The 19,881-nt window shown below is 37.4% G+C and overlaps 1 protein-coding gene across 3 annotated transcripts; it reads right to left on the bottom strand.

The window, feature by feature from the left end:
* Positions 1-3,008: 3,008 nt before the first annotated feature.
* Positions 3,009-15,134, bottom strand: LOC133520617 (fatty-acid amide hydrolase 2-B). 3 transcript variants are annotated; one of them, XM_061855139.1, is made up of 9 exons: positions 14,826-15,134; positions 13,380-13,562; positions 11,544-11,763; positions 10,590-10,807; positions 6,792-6,921; positions 5,852-5,991; positions 5,501-5,641; positions 5,023-5,292; positions 3,009-4,511 (listed from the first exon to the last, which is right to left on the bottom strand). In XM_061855139.1, the coding sequence occupies exons 1-9, from the start codon at positions 15,057-15,059 to the stop codon at positions 4,221-4,223; spliced, it is 1,827 nt and encodes a 608-aa protein (XP_061711123.1). In that variant the 5' UTR covers positions 15,060-15,134; the 3' UTR covers positions 3,009-4,220. The 3 variants fall into 3 exon arrangements, with proteins under 3 accessions (XP_061711123.1, XP_061711121.1, XP_061711122.1); XM_061855137.1 differs by lacking the exons at positions 13,380-13,562; positions 14,826-15,134 and adding an exon at positions 13,186-13,367; XM_061855138.1 differs by lacking the exons at positions 13,380-13,562; positions 14,826-15,134 and adding an exon at positions 13,186-13,367 and having other exon boundaries at positions 5,852-5,979.
* Positions 15,135-19,881: the final 4,747 nt, after the last annotated feature.

The following is a 19,881-nucleotide window of genomic DNA, read 5'->3' as shown; positions in this document are numbered from 1 at the left end:
ATTACGTAGGACATGTCCTACGCCTACGTGTACCTAGGTAATGTTTTTCGTACAGCTCGGCTTTCGGCTTCGCATGACAGCGCATAGTACGCAGTTTTTCTGGGGATACCTAGTCGATTGGAATGATGTTTTTGTACATATTTCGAAAGGCGATTGTAATCTCGTTAAAATAAACCCCTTGTCGTCAAGCTCACCATACTTATTAACCTATCGAATGAGCTAATGCTTTTACGGATACTGGAAAGCGATATGTAAATGTACTACATACCTATACGAGGCCTGGATGTTAGTGAGATGACGATATGAGTTGTGCTGGTGTCCGACTTTATTATCACATGATTATCCACCTGGTTTCTTGAGCTTAATAGTCGCCTCCAAACCTCCCCTTATAGCGACCCCATTCCTCACACAAAGTTTACCTTAAGTTCATATTAGCCTCACTGGATCACTGTTCACTCTGAGTACTGATAACGTTGGTCACAATATACCAGAGACACATCATTATTCTAATAACACCATAAGAACGTTCTTGACTTGATCTAAAAGCAAGTATCACTGCCGCGTCGATTTGTTCGCACACAACCTCCTTTTTCCTACTGTCGTTCTCATCTACCCTCTCAACTTCCCTCAAAAAATCCCAATAACCTAGAAGCGGTTACTTAAATTAAACGTGACTACTAGCGCCATCTACTCCATGACGTTGGCAAATATTAGCTGGTTCGCAATACGTTCGCGACACCCCTTGACGATTTATTTATATTTATATTTATAAAGCTTACGTGGAAGCCATGTCTTATGATAGCTAGAAGAGGTCCTCCTTGCATCGGTTTCCTCATCACTGAGGGTCGTGGCCACTTCTAGGGAACAGCTTCTCTTTGACACCTCTCCTCCACCACCTCTTTCTGCCTGTCGCTGAATTTAGGGCACCGTGGAGTGTTACATCAAGGGCTGAGTGAATTTGGTCTGTCTACCTCATTGGGCTTCTGCATCTCAGCTTGTCGCCTTCGATTTTAGTAGTGGTTACCAACTTTTCTAGGTTATCACTATCTTGTGGCCAAAATACACAAGCACTTTGCGTAAGCAGATGGTAGACAGTCGGGTTGTGATGTTCAGTTCATCTAGAATCGAACTTCCAACACTACATCTCAAAGGTATCAATTCGGTTACAGTCAGCTTTCCTCACATAAGCCATATCACAGGACCTATTGTTGCTTATGGTAGAGCCAAGGCATATGAAGTTGTTTTCCGTTTGCGTGCTAATATCATGACTTTAGTTTTGGAACTATTGATCGATAGTCCGAGTTCTTCACTCATACTTTCCATCCTGTTTAAAAGACAGTCCCTCCCTGCTTCGCTGACTGTCAGAAGAGTGGTGTCGACAGCGTTTTTTTTTATGACACAGGAGGTAAACGAGTAGACGGGTCACCTGATGGTAAGCGATTACCGCCGCCCATGCACACCTGCAACACCAGGGTTGTAAGTGCGTTGCCGGATTTAAGGAGTACGCTTTTTCCTTGAACGTTTGAAGGTCGTATCGGTTCGGAAATACCGCAGGCGTATCTTAGGTTTGATATTTTACGCCCTTCCACGGAAATGCCACCATTCCAGCCGTCGTATATTACGTCTTAGAAGGGGTAAGTACATAATTTACTTGGTTAAGAAGAAGCTGTACCTACATTTGGAAACGAAGATGAAAGAATCTAAGGTCCAAGGGTTGAATTATAAAATGATATTTAGATACCTTAAATGCGACGTTTTAATGGTTCCAATGGGCATACCAGATTTGTAGCCGTACATAAATTATTTATAGGTTACATTGGTGCATTTGTCAAACTAAATGGAGTGGAACAATAAATAAGTGGCTTTTGTCTTCATATACGAAAGTAGAATGCAATGCATGGGCATAGGTTTCTCGTACTAGTACGAGAAATGGAGGAAGCCCCACTAGCAACCTACCTCACAATGTCATGTGTCGGCCTAGACAGGGATTAACCTTGGCAGAGACCAGCTGTAACTGTAACTATGCCGTCAACTAGATATGTTTATAAGTAGACGTAAATACTACTGATTATTTGTAGCTATTTTTGACCGAGCGTTAGCGAAGGTCTCCGTTTCAGCTTGGGCCAAAATGCTTCCGGACTCCGGACGTTTGCCTGTACAGGTCGCATTTCTTAACCGATTCTCATCAAATTGTGCAAGCAGGTTCGATATTTACATATAATTTATTTTCCGTTTCGTTTTCACACGAAGGGCTTAAGCATTATTTATTAGGATCTATGGTGCTTAAGGCTTGTGAGTTCGCTGTGGTTTTCGTTTTTGAACTTATTTTTTCGAAAGCTTATCGCGAGATCTACCGACGGCTCACAGAGCCAAGTTCTATTATTATTTGTCTCAGTAGGGTCATTTATTTTTCCCCCACCAGCTTACAGCCTATAAGAGGGGATTTGATAGTTAAAAACAGTGCGAAATATTCGATTTTCGTATTCATATGTGTTTTCTTAAGATTACGTAATCTTTAAAATATATCTTAGAATTTTTTCCTTCTAATACATGTTCTCACTGCTGAGGTGAAAAGCTATAGTTATATGCCAAATTATATATCGTTTGCTTAGGACTTAAAATCAGCTTTCTCAACAAAAAATAACTACTAGGTACATTTGGGACAAACGCATTCTAGAAAAAGGTCACTGTGGACAATACAATAAGTTAACGACACTGATACATATATAGCCCCGTTTTCCTTGAGTCTCAAGTAGATACAGAAAATATGTATCCAGCCTGTAAGGGCCAGAAAAGACGCGAACGCGTTAAGCATACTATAAAATGTGTAAGACCCATTTTGAGGGTTCCGTAGCCAAATGGCAAAAAACGGAACCCTTATAGATTCGTCATGTCCGTTTTACTTCTTCACTGTTAAGTTCGGGAAAGTTCGTGTCTCACAAATTTACGAGACACCGTTTTTTCGACACCTTTTGTTTCGTGTACGGAAAAGACATCAAACTAAATACTTAATTTGGTATAAAATTTTATTTGGAAAACATATAAATAATGTATTAGCTATGTGCAGTCACGTGAACAATTTAAGTATTTTTTGTCTATCCATTATTCCTTTAAATAAAAGGCACCTACTACTTATGATGTGCGTCTGCCTGCCACTAATGCCACAATTTAAACATTTTATTAACTTAGTTTTATTATTGTAATGACATTATCACAGTGGAAACTTATACAAGTTACAAAGATATTAAGACTTCTAAAATACCTATGCTTAATTGCTTATACTACAATTTAATATCTATTAGATACATACTAAGTATGTATAATGTATATAAAGAACTGCTTTTCAGTCACATTACAAATTCAAAATAAATCGTACCTGTATTATTCTAAAGTCAACCGGTGCAATTCCGTTCATGAGACAGTTTTTATTTATATAAGACCAAGACGAAGGAAGAATTATTCTTATGATATGATACATCTCATTTATTTAGGTTACGACAGCAGTGACAACAAGAGAAATAAGTAAGCATAGATTGCTCTCTCCATACATCAATTTTATTACCAAAACGCTTATTATTTTCGTAGTCGACATCTAGCGTCAAATAGCAGATTTATCAGTACCACTAGATGTCACTGACGAAAAGTGTATTGATCAACAACTAATATTACAAGCAGAAGGAGTCGAAAATACAGTTCCGGTTAATCCGGTTATAATTATAATATTAGCTGAAAATTGTTGAGCATCAGAATTTTCGTTCGTCACGACGTCAATTGTCAAGTAGCAGTACCTACTGATAAATCTGCTACTTGACTCTAGATGTCGACTACGAAAATAATAAGCGTTTTGGAGTGAACGAGAACTCTATGCTTCCTTACTTCTCTATGGTGTAGCGCAATACCGGGTGCCAAGTAACATCTTTAGGCGATAAGAGGAAGGTATATGTAGTTAAGCACGCGATTGTATTCATTTCTATAGTAACTTCTACTATAGCAGCAACTCTGATATCACAAAAAATAAAAATCCTAGTTTCCATACATCGTGTACCATGTCGAATTGAACTTTTAGTATGGGACACGTCATTCTTTTACGAATTCTGGGTTGCTCCCATAACAAAGTAATGGTTGCAGTCGCGTAGGTATATATCTTGAAAAGTAGGTTTTTCCCCCGATTAACGCAGTTTTCTCTATATATAATCTCATCATACAATTAACTTATAAAATTAGACACTGACAGGTTCTCTATTAGGCGGCACCCAGCCTCCAAAGGCCTTTTCAAACTCTTTAGCGACAGCTATCGTCAAATGATCGTGGCACTTATTGGCCACAAGTTGTAGACCCACTGGTAGGCCTTTTTCTGTGAGACCCATGGGGCAGGCGGTGACTGGGAGACCTAGGGCGTTGAAGATGGTCAGGTACCCGCAGTTTAGGAATTTGTAGTATACCCGGTAGTGGAGATGGGCTGGGTAGGGGTACGCTGGGTATATTAATACGGCGTCGTCTCCTAGCGCTTTCTGTAAAAGAAATGATGATAAATTAGGTATAAAATAACAACCAAATTATAGAAAAGTGACTGTTAGGAATGTGTGCGTTAAAAGATCTTCGACCTTGTACCCTAAATCAGAAATTTAAAATGACTATTACAATTTTTTTTTCTTTGTTAATCTTGCCTTAGATAATCCGTATTCAGTATTCGGTATTACTTTCTTGCAAACCATGGTACACAGTTCTTATACATATCAAATGGTAATCTTAAAGCTTAATCGGTGCCGATAATTTTCACATAAGTACTGACTTGGGAAATGAAAGCGACCCTATAAACGTAAATACCATGCTAAGCACTATTAGAAGTATTAGAACAAAATTAAATTATTTTCAGAGTTATTGGGGCACTGGAGGCCTTGGTCACTTTTACTTAGTATATGGCATTTATGTAAGTTTATAACCATGCTAAAGTCTGTTTCTCTCTCGTTTACGTCAAGTTCTATCTAAGTAAACGTAATACAACTAATATAATCCACTTACCTCAAAGTCTTGCTTAATCTCTTCAAACATTCTCAACAATTTCGCATAATAGCTCTTTGGTAACGAGTCGAAAAACTTCTGCAGCGGTCCGTAAGCTACACAAGTGAAATTATGGTCTGACAGACCGACCATTTTCTTTAGAACTTCTGGCCAGACCGACACCCATTGGTCTCGTTTCTCAGGATCAGTGTAGATGTTGCGAACGTGACGAATATTCATTAGAACCCTAATACTGATCTCCCAGATGTGTTCGATGTTTTTTATCTTGAGCTGAAGGAAAAAAAAATTGAAAGCGCAATCACTTGAGTAGAAAAAGTGCGAAATATGGGTGTAAGTTTATAATCACCATATAATGAGTGAGAACAATTATATAGGACTGAGAACCCTTTCCAACTACATAAATATAAGTTTACAATAATGTAAAGTATGTCTATACAATTGACTATTTACTATTAATTAATTACTTAATGGTTTGTACCTCTTTGACTTCAATATTGTATGTATTCTTAATGTGTGCTTTGGCTTTTTCCATCGCTTTTTTCACATCGGATCCGATTTTGTCTGTGACGTTGCTGTTGTCGCCCTCCATGTAATAAAACTTCAACTTGGACACATCCACCTTAAATTTATGGTTTATAATTACTAATGCATATATAAGTATCAACAGTCAACACAGAATCACAATGTTATAGTAGGTATACCTACCAGTGTAGGTAACAAAACCCTTGAATACGTATACTGCTATTCTAGATAAAAAAATAAATTGGTACCAACTAAGTATTCATTTATTTTCTTTATGAAGATTACCTAATATTATAATGATACTTACGGGTTTGTCCAAAGGCACATCTGGAGCGCCAGGCTGTCTCAAAACTTTCAAAAGTAACGCAAGATCTTCTGCGTAACGGCATAGAGGTCCCAAAGCAAAATATTCTTCAAATTCTGAGTCCAGACAATCTGGAATATGACCTGGCAACAGTAAATAAAAAGTTAAGATTATTAAAATGGTTTTTATTTTAGCGCCACCTAGTGTCAAATAATTAAACTATTGCGATACTGAAGTTTCATTAAACACAACATCCATCGTTTAATTATAGTTTCACTATTCGTCACTAGATGGCGTTAAAGTAAAATTGATTAGCATTGAAAAGTACGCGTTAGATGGCGTGGCGTTGTAAATTAGGCATCTTGACTGATTCGTAAAAGTAGCACATTTTTTTTGATGATAGCTTATCGGTTTGGAACATCTTTGAATATGATTGAATAACATGCAATTGTTCCGTGTTATTTAAGTACGCTCGGAGCGTAGCTAATAAGTTAAGGTGTACTTATATCTATAATCGTAACTTTTTATGCAACAAATTTCATTTCACATAAAAATCCATCTACCTACAGGCAAAGATATTATAACGCCAGATAGGTTATAGGTTTTCCAAAATTGAAGCGCTTACCTTTTACAAATTGTACAAGTTGCATTTATAGTCGCGTCTGGGCAAGCGAGAAATGAGCAAAATGCTAACGAACTCCATACCACAAAATGTACACCGAAATAGACAATCTTATGTTTAACAACGAGCATGACAAAGTGTGAATGGAATGCGAAACTTAGAAGAAACTAACAGATTTTTTCGTAGGTATAGGAATAAATATGGAATTAATTTTTGTGCTCCTTATTTATGAGTATAACCTATCTTTAGTTATATAACATCATTGATGATCTACAGGTCGTTTGTTAAGCAGTGTTCATTATTTTTCATCCGCTTAGATACCTTCAATGGATAATAATTTAGGAGTGGGCTTGTGTCCAAAGATCCCACAGAACATGGGCGGCAGACGCAGTGAGCCGGCGATGTCTGAGCCGACGCCGACGATGGACGCTGCCGATGAGATCAACGCTGCCTGCAACCAAAGTCATACCTCGATTTAACAAAATGACTACCTACGAGTAGAACGGGTAAATTTCAGTAGTTGCGTAATATTGTCTACGGTTAACGCACGCGACAGTTACTCCTGAAATAAAACTATTTTATCGGAATTATATCTGCCGTCCTATCTCTAAAACCGCTCAAAGCTGCATAATACCAGTTTTCATTTGGACAAATATTCTAAAAGAGAAAAGAATTCTCTATCGACTGGTCTTGGAATCATATTTTTATCTGTTGTAGTTACGGAGATACAGACTCGACCTAACACGCTAACTGCATTATAATTTGATACTTCTCAATACTATAAAATCGCAAACCTACATTATTCTTCTATAAGTAATATAAAAGCGCTTAGCCAGTTTTTTATTTTAATTAATTTTTTACGTTATACATAGCTAAAACACATTTACTTGGAAAAACTATTAATATGTTTTATCAAGTACAATTTTTTTTATTAAATACTACACAAAAAAACAGTTACTATGCTTAAACATGGCTAACGTTCTTTAACCGTTAGTGTAAAAGACTTTTATTGCGATTCATGTAACAAATAAATCACTAAAACCTATTTAGTGTGCTTAACGGGTAATTATGTTTGAGAAAAAGAATAATAATACAACAGTTAAACACGGCCAACCAACAATGCCACGCTAAAACCCCGCTAAGTGTAAAACATTCCCTTGAATTTTATTACGTAAGGCAGACAGTTTAACAATGCGCCGTGCGCTGTAAGTTGTCTTTTATATTCGGTGACTGATGGATGCATGCTTATATAAAAAAAATCCGAAAACCGAAAGTAAGTGCTACGATTTACATACAAAAATGGAGAACGATAAACCAATGATAATTCACGTCGGTAGTGGATTTCTACGTAGCGAGAACATGATCACTACGAAGACATGATCTAATTTAAAAAGCAACTATATACTTAATAGAGAGTTGCTGGAATTGCTTAAACATATTGAGTTGGTCTTCCAAAGGTCTAAGTAGCAAGTGTCAGCATAAACTAATATAGTAAGTAAGAGGGATTGAGCTAATGCAATCTTAGTGGCGTAATGTTTCGAACTCTGCGGAGTGATGCTTTTATATCAAAAAAATTCCTTCTAAACTCGCTCATCTGAGGTATCCATGATAGAGAAATAGCGAGATTTAAGAGACCTGGGGAGAGTAGGAAATCTAAATAGGTACCGTTAAAAATAATGGCAGGTAGAGTACTAAAATCAGTCTTGGCAGAACACTTTGACCTAGGTACCTATCACTATAACTTAAATTTCAGTGGATTTACCTTGAGACCGTAACGTGAAAGTCCAAATCAAAATGCTTACTAAATTAGTGTTCATGTTCATGGTGCAGATATGTAGTCTATGGTAGTTTAAAGTGTGTTTAAAGTGGTAGAAGAAGGAAATATAACGTGTTAGAGTATATAAAGTAAGGAAATGAAACAGGAGACGCTGCCCCATCCTGTGCAGGCACAATGAAGATTAAGAGCAATCCACCTCTGTTGACGCCCTAATTAATAACTATGAAACTAGTTCACTGTCACAGGAAATACATTAAGAGAACGCAATATGCCTACTAAGATGTCGAAGTCACCCGTGTTGAAAGCATTACCGAAATCCAAGAATGATAACACCGTGATATACCATATCTGCAGTATTTTTACAAGAGCGATAATTGTACTATGCCGAGTAGGGTAACCGGGTTAATATGGGTTCATGAGCGCATGTCTGTTCAAAACGGTAATCTGTTTATGTACAAAAGACACTCAAGAACTTAAGAGAGGAAACAAAGAAATGGAAATAAATAGAGCGGTAGTTTGAGAAGGAGAAGGAATTGGACTTTCTAACGGCATCTTACTAAAGCGACTGGAAAATATAAGAAGAATAGAGCTATCGAGGATACATATGATGATATGATCAATAAGGTCAATTAGAGGGAGGATCATGTTTTGGCTCGCATCGTCTTTTCCAACGGCCTTAGACGAGACGAACATTAAAAAAAGTTAAGTAGATGCATTAGAAGGGAAGTTTTAGATTTTTCTACTTAACGAGAAAAAAATTCAGAAGAAAAGAAGTGCAGATTAATGGAGTCGAAATCAAAAAAAGCTATTAATTGAGCTTTGTAATATTTACTAACTCCCAAGTAACTTAAGAAACTACCACACTTTAGCGGGTCCCTAAATTCAATGGAATTATGAAAGTGAAGCCTCTGATCATCTCCGCATATTGTACTACAGCCATTCCATAATGCATGAGATTAATGCTTTATTTTTATGCGAAGGGTGTTAAAGGCTGATTTTGGCTGCCCTATATAAAAACCTACTAGGTAAGGTGGGTAACTAATTATTGGAAATTCGTTTTTTATCTTATTTGTATCCATCTCGTAAGTACTCACCCGATTACAGAGACACCTGCTCCAAAATCGGCACAATTATTATGATTACTACAGATTTCTATGCCTCTAAACCCAGTAAGTAGCATGTTCACTTACCTTTTACCGTAGTAAAACTCAGGAAGTCACAAATTCCGTATAAAAAACTAGTAGGTATCTGAGAAATGATAGATTTTAGTGTAGTCGTTTTTGAACTGGCAATCAAAGCGCATTTTCAAAAGTGGGCTTCATTAGACACTGGGCCTTACATGCATCAGACACCTTACAATGGCTAGTAATCTACTTCTTCACGTACATTTTTTTATATAAAATTTAATACATTTTTGAGACTGACACAATTTGCGTTTTTAAAATTTTAAAAAGTTGACGACTGATTTGTCAGTATTTTTTAAGTTTTTGGTTTTATTTTTGCATGCGAATAAATACATATACGATACAGATGTGATTTAACATATTGAATTTCTCTTAAAACTTAGTAGTATAATGCAGGTTAACATGATTTTGTTAATACGATAAACCATTTTTTGTGAATATTTCCAAGACTTAAACCTAGTGAGCATTACTAGTTCGTCATTTAACGGGCTTTTAGTATAGGAATGCACACAAATTACTTCAATATGTATAGTCTTTACATAGCTAAAAAACGGTTACAGTCCAATAACGTGTTTATTACAAATGTTTTCTAGGTAATATTTTAACAGATAAAATACTATAAAATTGTTCAGTACCTTTGCGGTTATTAAGCTATGTTTTGTTTATTACACAATTCACAATTACGATACTATAAACACGTAAATTGACTTGGCCGTTATTTAGTTATTTTTTATATGTTATTCAATTCTAAAGAACGGTTAAGGTATACTTAACGGTGTTTTAGGAGTAATATCGCACATATTTTAGTAATTATTTGCAACACTAAAACACAAAATTGTGATTTTCTAATTAATAATATAATATTTGAGGAAATGGTTTTCAAACAAAGTAAGGATAAATTTAGTTTTAATTTTTGCACAAAAGAAATCCGGAAGAAATGTACACATTTTCTAGAGATATGGGTTTGAACGTTTTTTGCCCATATCTCAAAACTATAATTTGTGGGTTAGATAGGTTTTAGTGATAGGACGGCAGATATTTCGAATTGTTCGAACCTAATTTTGACGGAGTTGAATATTGTATTTTTACTTCGTCTCCCGTTAAAATTCATTATACGTGATATTATCTGTTAAAGTATTTTTATAAAGTGTATCTCACCTCTCCACCTGAAGAGCCTCCAGTCGTCCTTTTCTGATCATAAGGATTCATCGTAAGCCCAGTGACGTTATTGTACGTCTCCCAGTTCATGCAGAGCTGTGGTGTGTTCGTGACGGCGATGGGAATGGCACCCGCGGCGCGCGCCAGGCTGACGATGGCAGCGTCTTTGGTGGCCGGCACTCGGCTCGGACGAAGGGTGCCGCTGTCATTGCTCATTCCTAAAATTATGGTAGATTGTATTTTATAAAAAGGCCAAACTTAAGCCCGTTAGGACTGAGGTTGGCAAGTCACGGTTGGCGAGCCGCATGACGCTTTTTGCGGGTACACATGCGCAGCCTATGGGCGGTTGTAACTCTAGTGGAGTTACAGGCGAGTTAGTTTTTCGATACACCGGAGAAATGCGGCAAGCAAACAACAGTAGCAAGCATGTTCGATAGGTACCAGCGGTGCATGGGTATTATAATTACTATTTATTAAGTTTAACACAAAGTTATTACGTCCATGTTCAGCCCCACCAGCTTGTGGCTATGGTCAGTGGACACGACCATACAGTCAATGCTCTGGGCCTCCCGCAGAGTCTACTCGTATCATTGTACATACAAAATCATCGCCATTCTTAATCGCCATAGGCACACCCAGAAGGGGATACTCCTTGCCCAGTTTCTCCGGAATCCGATTATCTTGTCGATGCTTATCTAGCCGAACTTATCTAGCCGTCTGCTTTGTATCGATGAGCCTTTAGAGAGTGTTCTAGATAAAAGTTACCTTCAACAGCAATGCTTTCCTTGACAGTCATAGGCACTTCCAGCAGGGGGTACCCCATTCTCAGCTCCTCTGGTGTCCGATCAGTAGACGCAATCATTTTATGTCGATGCTCCGGTCTTCTCTAAGCGCCTGCTTGTATCAGGGATCCACGGGGTTGAGTCTTACGAAAGTGTTCTAGTTGAAAGTTACCTTCAACAGCAATGCTCTCCTTGACAGTCATAGGCACACCCAGCAGGGGATACTCCTTGCCCAGCTCCTCTGGCGTGCGATCAGTGGAAGCGATCATCTTGTCGATGCTCCGGGCTTCTCTAAGCGCCTGCTCGTATCGCGGCTCCACTATGGCGTTGAGGTACGGATTCGCCTCTTTGCATCTCTCTATGTAGGCCGCCACCACTTCTTCTGACGTGATCTGAAAAGTTTTATAATATTTTTAATAACCATTGCGTTAATAATCTGAAACTCTGAGAATAGGCTTTGTTTTTTGCATTGCATTAAAAAGAACTCCACGGAAGTAAGCGCGCAGTTTTTATCGGGCTCTTTATTTGTTAATAATAATGGAATTATTTGATATAGCATGGTCAGTGCTTATAATTTACTTCAAAATTGTACTGCAAAAAGTGCCCGATTTTGAACCTCAATCTTACTTCTTGAAAGTCCTTTCTTATGCCAAAATAAACGAAGTATATTATAAAACATGTACAGTCAGCGACAGAAGTAGTTAGACGGCTCAGGTGTTCAGAATGACTAGCACCCGATCTGATTCTCTTAACAATTAAGTTATGATCAGACCATTTTGAACACGTCACCTGTTTAAATGTTTCTGCTACAGACTGTACTATGTTGCAATAATATTTATTTTGTCTTATTTTCTCATTAACATTTGCATAAATCTTGACAAGTATTTTCATGTCGAATCCGATACGACAATACCTATACTTATTTAAGTACGTGCTTTTCTTGTAACCACCCACTTATTTAAATAAATAAGTATTTAAATACTAGTAAGTAAATAACTGATGAAGAATCATTCGCGGACGCGGATCGAATGCTTAAAAAAATCGCAGAATACCTATATGTTAGGCAGGTATACTCGTACTTAATGTGTACATAGAAGTAAATGCGTTTGAAAGAAACTTGAATCGAACCATTGGTCTTTTGCCGTTCCTTTTTTATTTATTTTGAAAACGACAACTCTCAGTATTTATCACAGGTCTGCATATTTAATCATAATCGCCTACTATTTCCTAGGCATAGCATAAGTATTTGAGTTCCATAAGTGACATAATGAAAAAATTGGCGTACTCAAGTCGAATAACGCACTTGATCTCATTTTTCTCATCATGTGGTGTTACGTCGAAGACAAGCACGCCGATCCCCCACATGTTGAATGGACAGGCCTAATAAAGGATGCTGTTATTGTGTGATAATTTAATGATAAAGCAAACGTTGCTTTTTAGCGCGGATAGTAAGAGGTTTAGGCTTCATCACACTACAAATCTGCGTTCATCTCACCCACAGTAGTAATGTCACATTAGTGTTGTCCATTTTAGATGACAATGGTCAGGTCTACGTGACCATAGTTTATTTCAGGTGACAAATTGCATGTATGTGTCATGTGTCAATCCCCACCTATTTGTTCCTGATCAATTGATCATATTGGTGAGCACGGTGGCAGACTTGAAGAGCGTCGGGTTGACGGGCGGCGGGCACTTGCGCGTGCGGCGCACGGTGAGCAGGTACGTGAGCGGCCGCACCCCGATGGCTATCAGGGACACTAGGAACCGGAGCAGCCAAAGCATGATTGTCTAGAATATCATGTGTCAATCCCCACCTGTTTGTTCCTGATCATGTTGGTGAGCACGGTGGCAGACTTGAAGAGCGTCGGGTTGATGGGCGGCGGGCACTTGCGCGTGCGGCGAACGGTGAGCAGGTACGTGAGCGGCCGCACCCCGATGGCTATCAGGGACACCAGGAACCGGAGCAGCCAAAGCATGATGGTCTAGAATATCATGTGTCAATCCCCACCTGTTTGTTCCTGATCATGTTTGTGAGCACGGTGGCAGACTTGAAGAGCGTCGGGTTGACGGGCGGCGGGCACTTGCGCGTGCGGCGCACGGTGAGCAGATACGTGAGCGGCCGCACCCCGATGGCTATCAGGGACACTAGGAAACGGAGCAGCCATCGCATGAAGCCGTTTAGCATGATGGTCTGGAAAAGATTACATGGCAGTAAGTGTTCGCTCGTGGATGGAGTCCTAGGATTCGATGAGAGCGCAGAAAAAAAGCAACGTGTGCTTTTAAACTAGATGCGAATACACATTATTACGACCGTTTGTCTTAATTATATAATTTGGTTTGGCTTTTCCATTCTTGACGTGACTATATCATTAAAGTTTGATATGAGCTCGTTATTAGACTGTTCATTTCCCTGCATTAAATGTCCTCATTACTTCAACATGATGTGGTTTAGGTATATTCTTATTTTTGTTTTAGTTTTCATTTCGTTACCAGCACAAATTAAGCGAAAGTCAATAATCAACGCTCAATGTCATTACTTAAACTGTTCGACTATTTAAATAATACAAGGCAAACTAATTAGTCTCATCATCACGCAACAAAACAGGAGAACTATGAATGGATCCCCTTGAATTATAAAATCAACTATCAACAAGAAAACGTTTGCTGCTGTTCGTTTGTACCTGAACACAGCATTTTACATTGCATTTTCGCAACATTCATACATTGCATTTTCGCAACATTCATTGCTATTCTTGTGAAGGTCTGTTGCTGAAATGTATGCATTTAAAATTAATAATTATAAACAGTTCACGGTTGTACAGGTTATAGAGTGAAAAATATGTGTCTCTCGTTTATAGTAAGAAATAAGAATACATATTACATTTTTTATATCTTAATCTAGGGGAAAAACCTTGAAAAAATTCACAAGGAAAGTAAACTGTACCTATTTGCAAGGGCAAACTCCAACCAAAAGTTTGTTCTTATGGAAAAAAACAGGAAAAGGTGTCTTATTTTCATTTGTGTATTGTTACCCTGCATATGAGAACTCAGAAATATTTATTGTGTAAATTGTGTAGGTACAAGAATATAACTAGGTACATTTTTTGATGAGTATCAACAGTTTCACCCTTTTCGGGCATACAATTAATTTTATCTCAAACAATATTTTAATTAATATACATTTAGGTTTAAATACATAATTATAAAAATCTTTTAAGGTATAGAAGACTTTGTCTATTAAAAAGTTCTTTTTATGTTATTATAGCAGTAGGTATCCGAGGGAGGGATCTCATAATAAAAGGACCAATAACAAGGTATAGCACTAACGATAAATCAGTATCATATTTTTGATACTTCTACGTACCGGACTTTCTGCAACAAGAATATCGCGTAAGTTTCTAAAACAAAAAAGGTTTTGTGTCAGCTTTTGCTTCAGTAATTTAAATAAACCAACCTTTGTAGCTACTATCGTCACAGCCCCACCGACAACACTCGACACATAATACTGTCCCCTAGTTATAGACTTCGCAAAATACGGGGGATACACCAAATTGTAGCTGTTCAGGAACACCTCCACGAGCACAAACCCTTGGTACACACTCGCACTCAGCACTAGTAGGAACACACGTGTACACACGTTTAGACTAGCGTTAATGAACGTGGTACATATGAATACGAAAGAGTTCATCTCGTACGTGTGATATACGGATGAGTATATTGTATATTATCGAGACGCGCTGTCGCAACGGCCGGCTCTGTACGAAAGGTCGGCGGTACAACTGTTATCTCTGCGTTAGTACTTAAACTATTGCTTCATTAGGGCTATCATGGCTTGATAGCGTCTGGGTTTGTATCGAATGTTAAGTTTAATTTATGTTACTTATTCTAGTAAATTCAAAACGGTTTATTGGGCGAGCGTTAGCGAAAGATATCGTTTCAGCTGGGGCAAAAATGTTTTCGTATGTCCCGATGTTCTCCTCTCCAGGTCGCATTTCTCAACCTATTGTCATGAAATTTAGTGAGCAGGTTATGATTTTTTTTTTGTCTTTATGGTCTGGATTCTATAACAAATCTCATAGAACAAAGCTAGAGACAGGCAAAACCTATTCTGGCGCCATCCACGAAAACTTTTGCATGACAGTTGCCAACCCCATTTATCGATATAAATACATATTTGGGGACACTTTTACACAGATCGACCTAGTCCCTTATTAAGCAAAGCTTGTACTATGGCTACTAGGCAACGGTATACATACGTATAAATACATACTTACTACTCCATCCACACACATCTCCTCTTACCCATGACTCAGGAACAAATATCTATGTTCATCACTGAAATAAATGCCCTTATCGGGATTCGAAGCCGGGGCCATCGGCTTCATAGCTGTCTGCTACCCTGTGCTCACTACCCACTAGGCCAGATCGGTCGTGAAACCAATCATTATCTTGTAACAGCTTGTTCTTTAATAAATGCATCGGTAGCAGTAGCAGTTATGGTTCCTCGGAAAGTAAATATTTCTTACTAAGTTGCTAGTAATTTAGACTAAATTTAATTGTTGCTAGTAGTTAGTGTTATGTAGGTCTTTTTCCTACGTTATTATAAATAAATAAAAATAACGTTACTCTTAACTCTAATTTCAAGATATTGTTTTTGCTTGCAAACCAAAGAAAATACATAAATGAATTATATTATAAATAAATATTATAGGACATCCTTACACAGATAGCCTAAGTCCCACAGTAAGCCAAGAAGGCTTGTGTTGTAGGTACTCAGACAATGATATATATAATATACAAATACTTAAATACATAGAAAACATTCATGACTCAGAAACAAATATTCGATCACCAAACCTGTGCTCATCACACAATTAAATGCGCTTACCGGGATTCGAACCCAGGACCATCAGCTTCATAGGCAGGGTCACTACCTACTAGGCCAGACTGGTCGTCTATCCCCGTATTTTTAAAATTTTTGTCTATTGTTTGTTATTTTTTTATTCTAGTTCTTTTTGTACCTAATTCGACATTTAGAGAGTATATAAAGCCCGACCAGAAATCTATGATTATTGTCAAGAGGGCGCTGTTTCTCTCATGTAAGTATGAAAAATTTAGTTCCAATGAAATTCCACAATATGGCGCGTGATCATATATTACTGGTCAGGCCTTACACTCTAATTAATGATGTAATATTTAATTGAATTGCCATTTCTAATAGTTTTCATTGTGATTTATTTTTATTGCTTTTAAAATGTTAAGAGCCAGGTAACGATTTTAGAGCAAAAATGTAATATTGATAGATTTAGTCGTTAAAATTATAAACCTTTTGTTACGTAATATCTAAATAACAAGTATCGGTTTCTATTAGCAAGTCTTCCTATCTTGCTTTTTAATAATGAGGTCGCAAGCGTCCGTCCCCGGTTATATGTGACGAGAAGAGACAGTTTTTAAAAATTCATCAAAAAAATATGGTGGTATATTGTACAAAATAATGTACAAGAACGGTTTCAGCAAATGTTGTAGATTATTTATGTATCAAAATTACGTTGAAATTAAGTCGAATTTCAGAGAAATTGTCACTTGTTTTGAAGTAATTTCTGGAGAAAATGGATTTCGTCTAACTTTCATTTACACTACTTCAAATTTATAATAACAAAAATGTAGTTTATTAAAGTTAAAGTACAGGATATGTGTAATACAAACATACCATTTTTAGCAGTCCTTACTTTTCGAAATTTACAAATAAGTTCGACAAAATCAGTGCTTTACGCGCGTTTAACCTAAACGTCCATCAGAAAAAAAAATGATTTATTAAAATGAAAGATAACAAGACGTGCTAATATAAACCAGTACTTGTTATTTCTAATAGTTAACAAAAGGTGTACAATTTCATCGACTAAATCTATCAATTTGACATTTTTGCGACTAAAATCGATAACGGCCTCTTAAGTGACATGTAGAAGTGCCCTAGTGGCCTATTTGCTCAATAAATATTTGAGTTTGAGATCAGCTAGTACAGCTACGAACACCAAACCTGCAGATGTGGAAATTGCGAAAAATGGAAAAAATACACTGAAAAATCAGGAAAATTTCAAAGGAAATTAAGGAAACTGGAAATCTCGATCTTAATACAAAAGTAAAACTTTCCAAAATGTTTCAATGTAGATTTTCACAATTTAGGAAACTTTCGGACGGCACCTCTGTAACAAACCAAGCATGTTTGTGGTTTTGTGGCTACTAGTCTGTGGTCCTATCATTATTGTTAATTGAAATGTGAGAGCGGAGGTCATCATCATTCGCTCGCCCTTATCCCATTCATTTGGGGTCGGCGCAGCATGTTTTTTTCTTCCATACCTCTCTCGCCCGTCACCTCATCATTCACTCGCGTCCGTTTCATATCATCTCTATCACAATCCATCCACCTTTCCTCGGTTTTCCTCTCCAATACTTCCCTCCACATTAATTTGTAATACCTTTCTTGTCACATGACTGAGATGATGCTTTATATTATGCATTATGCTAGTCTTACGGTCAAACTGATTAGCTTAGCTCGTGCCATCGTACGAGAAATGCGCTGTATCATAATCATAAACTAACTGCTCTTTGTTCTATCAAGCCGCCGGACCACATCAAAAATGCATCATAAGCGGGAATTAAAAACACAACGGGAAAACGAAGAAAAAATGAATGAAAACAAGTTACATTTTTGCATTCCCTAATATTATTTGCTGTAATATTCACTTGGCTATCTTGGGAGACGCAGTTCTAACCTAGCCCACTTTTCTGGCAACAGTTTGTTGTCGTGGAGGACGAGTACCTAGTCAATTAATAGACATATATTTGCATATGGCATTTAGCCGGCATCTAATTCTAACCAAAAGAAGGAAATGAATTGAAAATTGTATCTAGTACCTACTTAAAACGCAAGTGAGAGTAGTAGTGTATTAGATTTAGAGGCTTATTGCAAAGTGTGTCACCAGTAATCAAAATCAAGTATGAATTCATTCACATTTTTTCGTCCAAACATTGGCACAAACACAACCGAAGCGGTCAACAGTGTAGTAACCATTAGTTGCTCAAATCCATGTCAGTTGGCCAGCCGAGCCTCGCTTGCATCACTCGACTCGCCACTTCACTAAACCCAGTGGTTCTCAAATGGTGTATTAGATTAGAGGCATAGACCTCCGACTGGAGACGATCAGCAAGTAGCGAGTTTTTTTGCAGACGTGTGTTTTATAACGGCAATTCATTTTGCTTGGTGTGATTTCGTCACATTCGGTTGCCATTTAAAGAGACAAATGCAACACGAATGTGACGAAGTTTTGAGTACTTAACACACTACAATATGAATTTAATATTTCGATTCATTTTTTTCGCACGGCATCATATCATATCATATCATTTATTCAGTAATAATCATACATTGACATTGGTATACATTTCACTTAAGGAATCTATATAGAAGTACGTTTCTTGTGCGAAAAAATAGTTAATCGTTCGTTGCTTTCTCGTCACTAGTCGGACAACTGCCAGAAGTAGTTCGTGAGTGTCTCAGCAATTCATAGGATCTCGGCATATTATAACATAACCACGGTAACTAATTTTGAATAATAAAATATTCAGAACCTAATTTTTCATCATCAATTTACGGTAGGTGCTTAAAAATATGAACGTGGCCCGTTAGTTAAGACAAGGTTGAGAACCATTGACTTAACCGATTAAGAATTGCATTAATGCCTTTTACGCCAAAATCATTCATTCAGACTTTCGGCGTACTGTACCCCTAGTGTACATTTATTCGATGGCGTAACGTGACGTACGCGTTTGCATTAAGTCTCATTTTGTATGGGATTTTCAGTTTCCAAAACGTTCCGCTTGGCGCGCCGTTTCTAAATCCCATACTAAATGAGACTTAACGCAAACGCGTACGTCACGTTACGAAATCGAATAAATGTACACTAGGGGCTCTGATTATACATATACCTACGCCATCTTTAGTTTAACGTTCAATTAATAAAATTAACTGAATGAATTTAGGATGTTATTGAAATTTGTAAATATGGTTGTGAGTAATAGGGTTGTTTCCATCTACTTAGGGCAGAATTGTATACCAATAAATTCTTTTGGATTATAAGAACATGTTAAACTACTTTTAGGGGACCTGTAATGACCATATTGTTGTAAATATTGAATTTAAAATATCTTTTGGCACACGTCACGTGACCAAACTTGAAACGTCTTTGAAGATTCTGATGACGTCACAACTCTCGGATTGACACTGTTGACAGTTAGGCGATAAACAACAAATGACAAATGTCACTTGACAGTTCGTATCTTCCACGTGTGTATGTAGTTATGTGTCAAACCGTAAACTATGACGTCACACAATTTACAAAGAGCGTTTTGGGCGCGAAATCATCTGTCAAAATATATTTTGTTAATTTAACATATTTAAATTTAAAGCCGTTTTCAGTATAAAAGTTGAATTTTAGGGCAACTTTTAGTTG

Source organism: Cydia pomonella, chromosome 8 (genome assembly GCF_033807575.1).
Source record: "Cydia pomonella isolate Wapato2018A chromosome 8, ilCydPomo1, whole genome shotgun sequence".
Lineage (NCBI taxonomy): Eukaryota > Metazoa > Arthropoda > Insecta > Lepidoptera > Tortricidae > Cydia > Cydia pomonella.
Note: the sequence above shows the minus strand (reverse complement) of the source record. Positions and strands in the feature narration are given on the sequence as shown.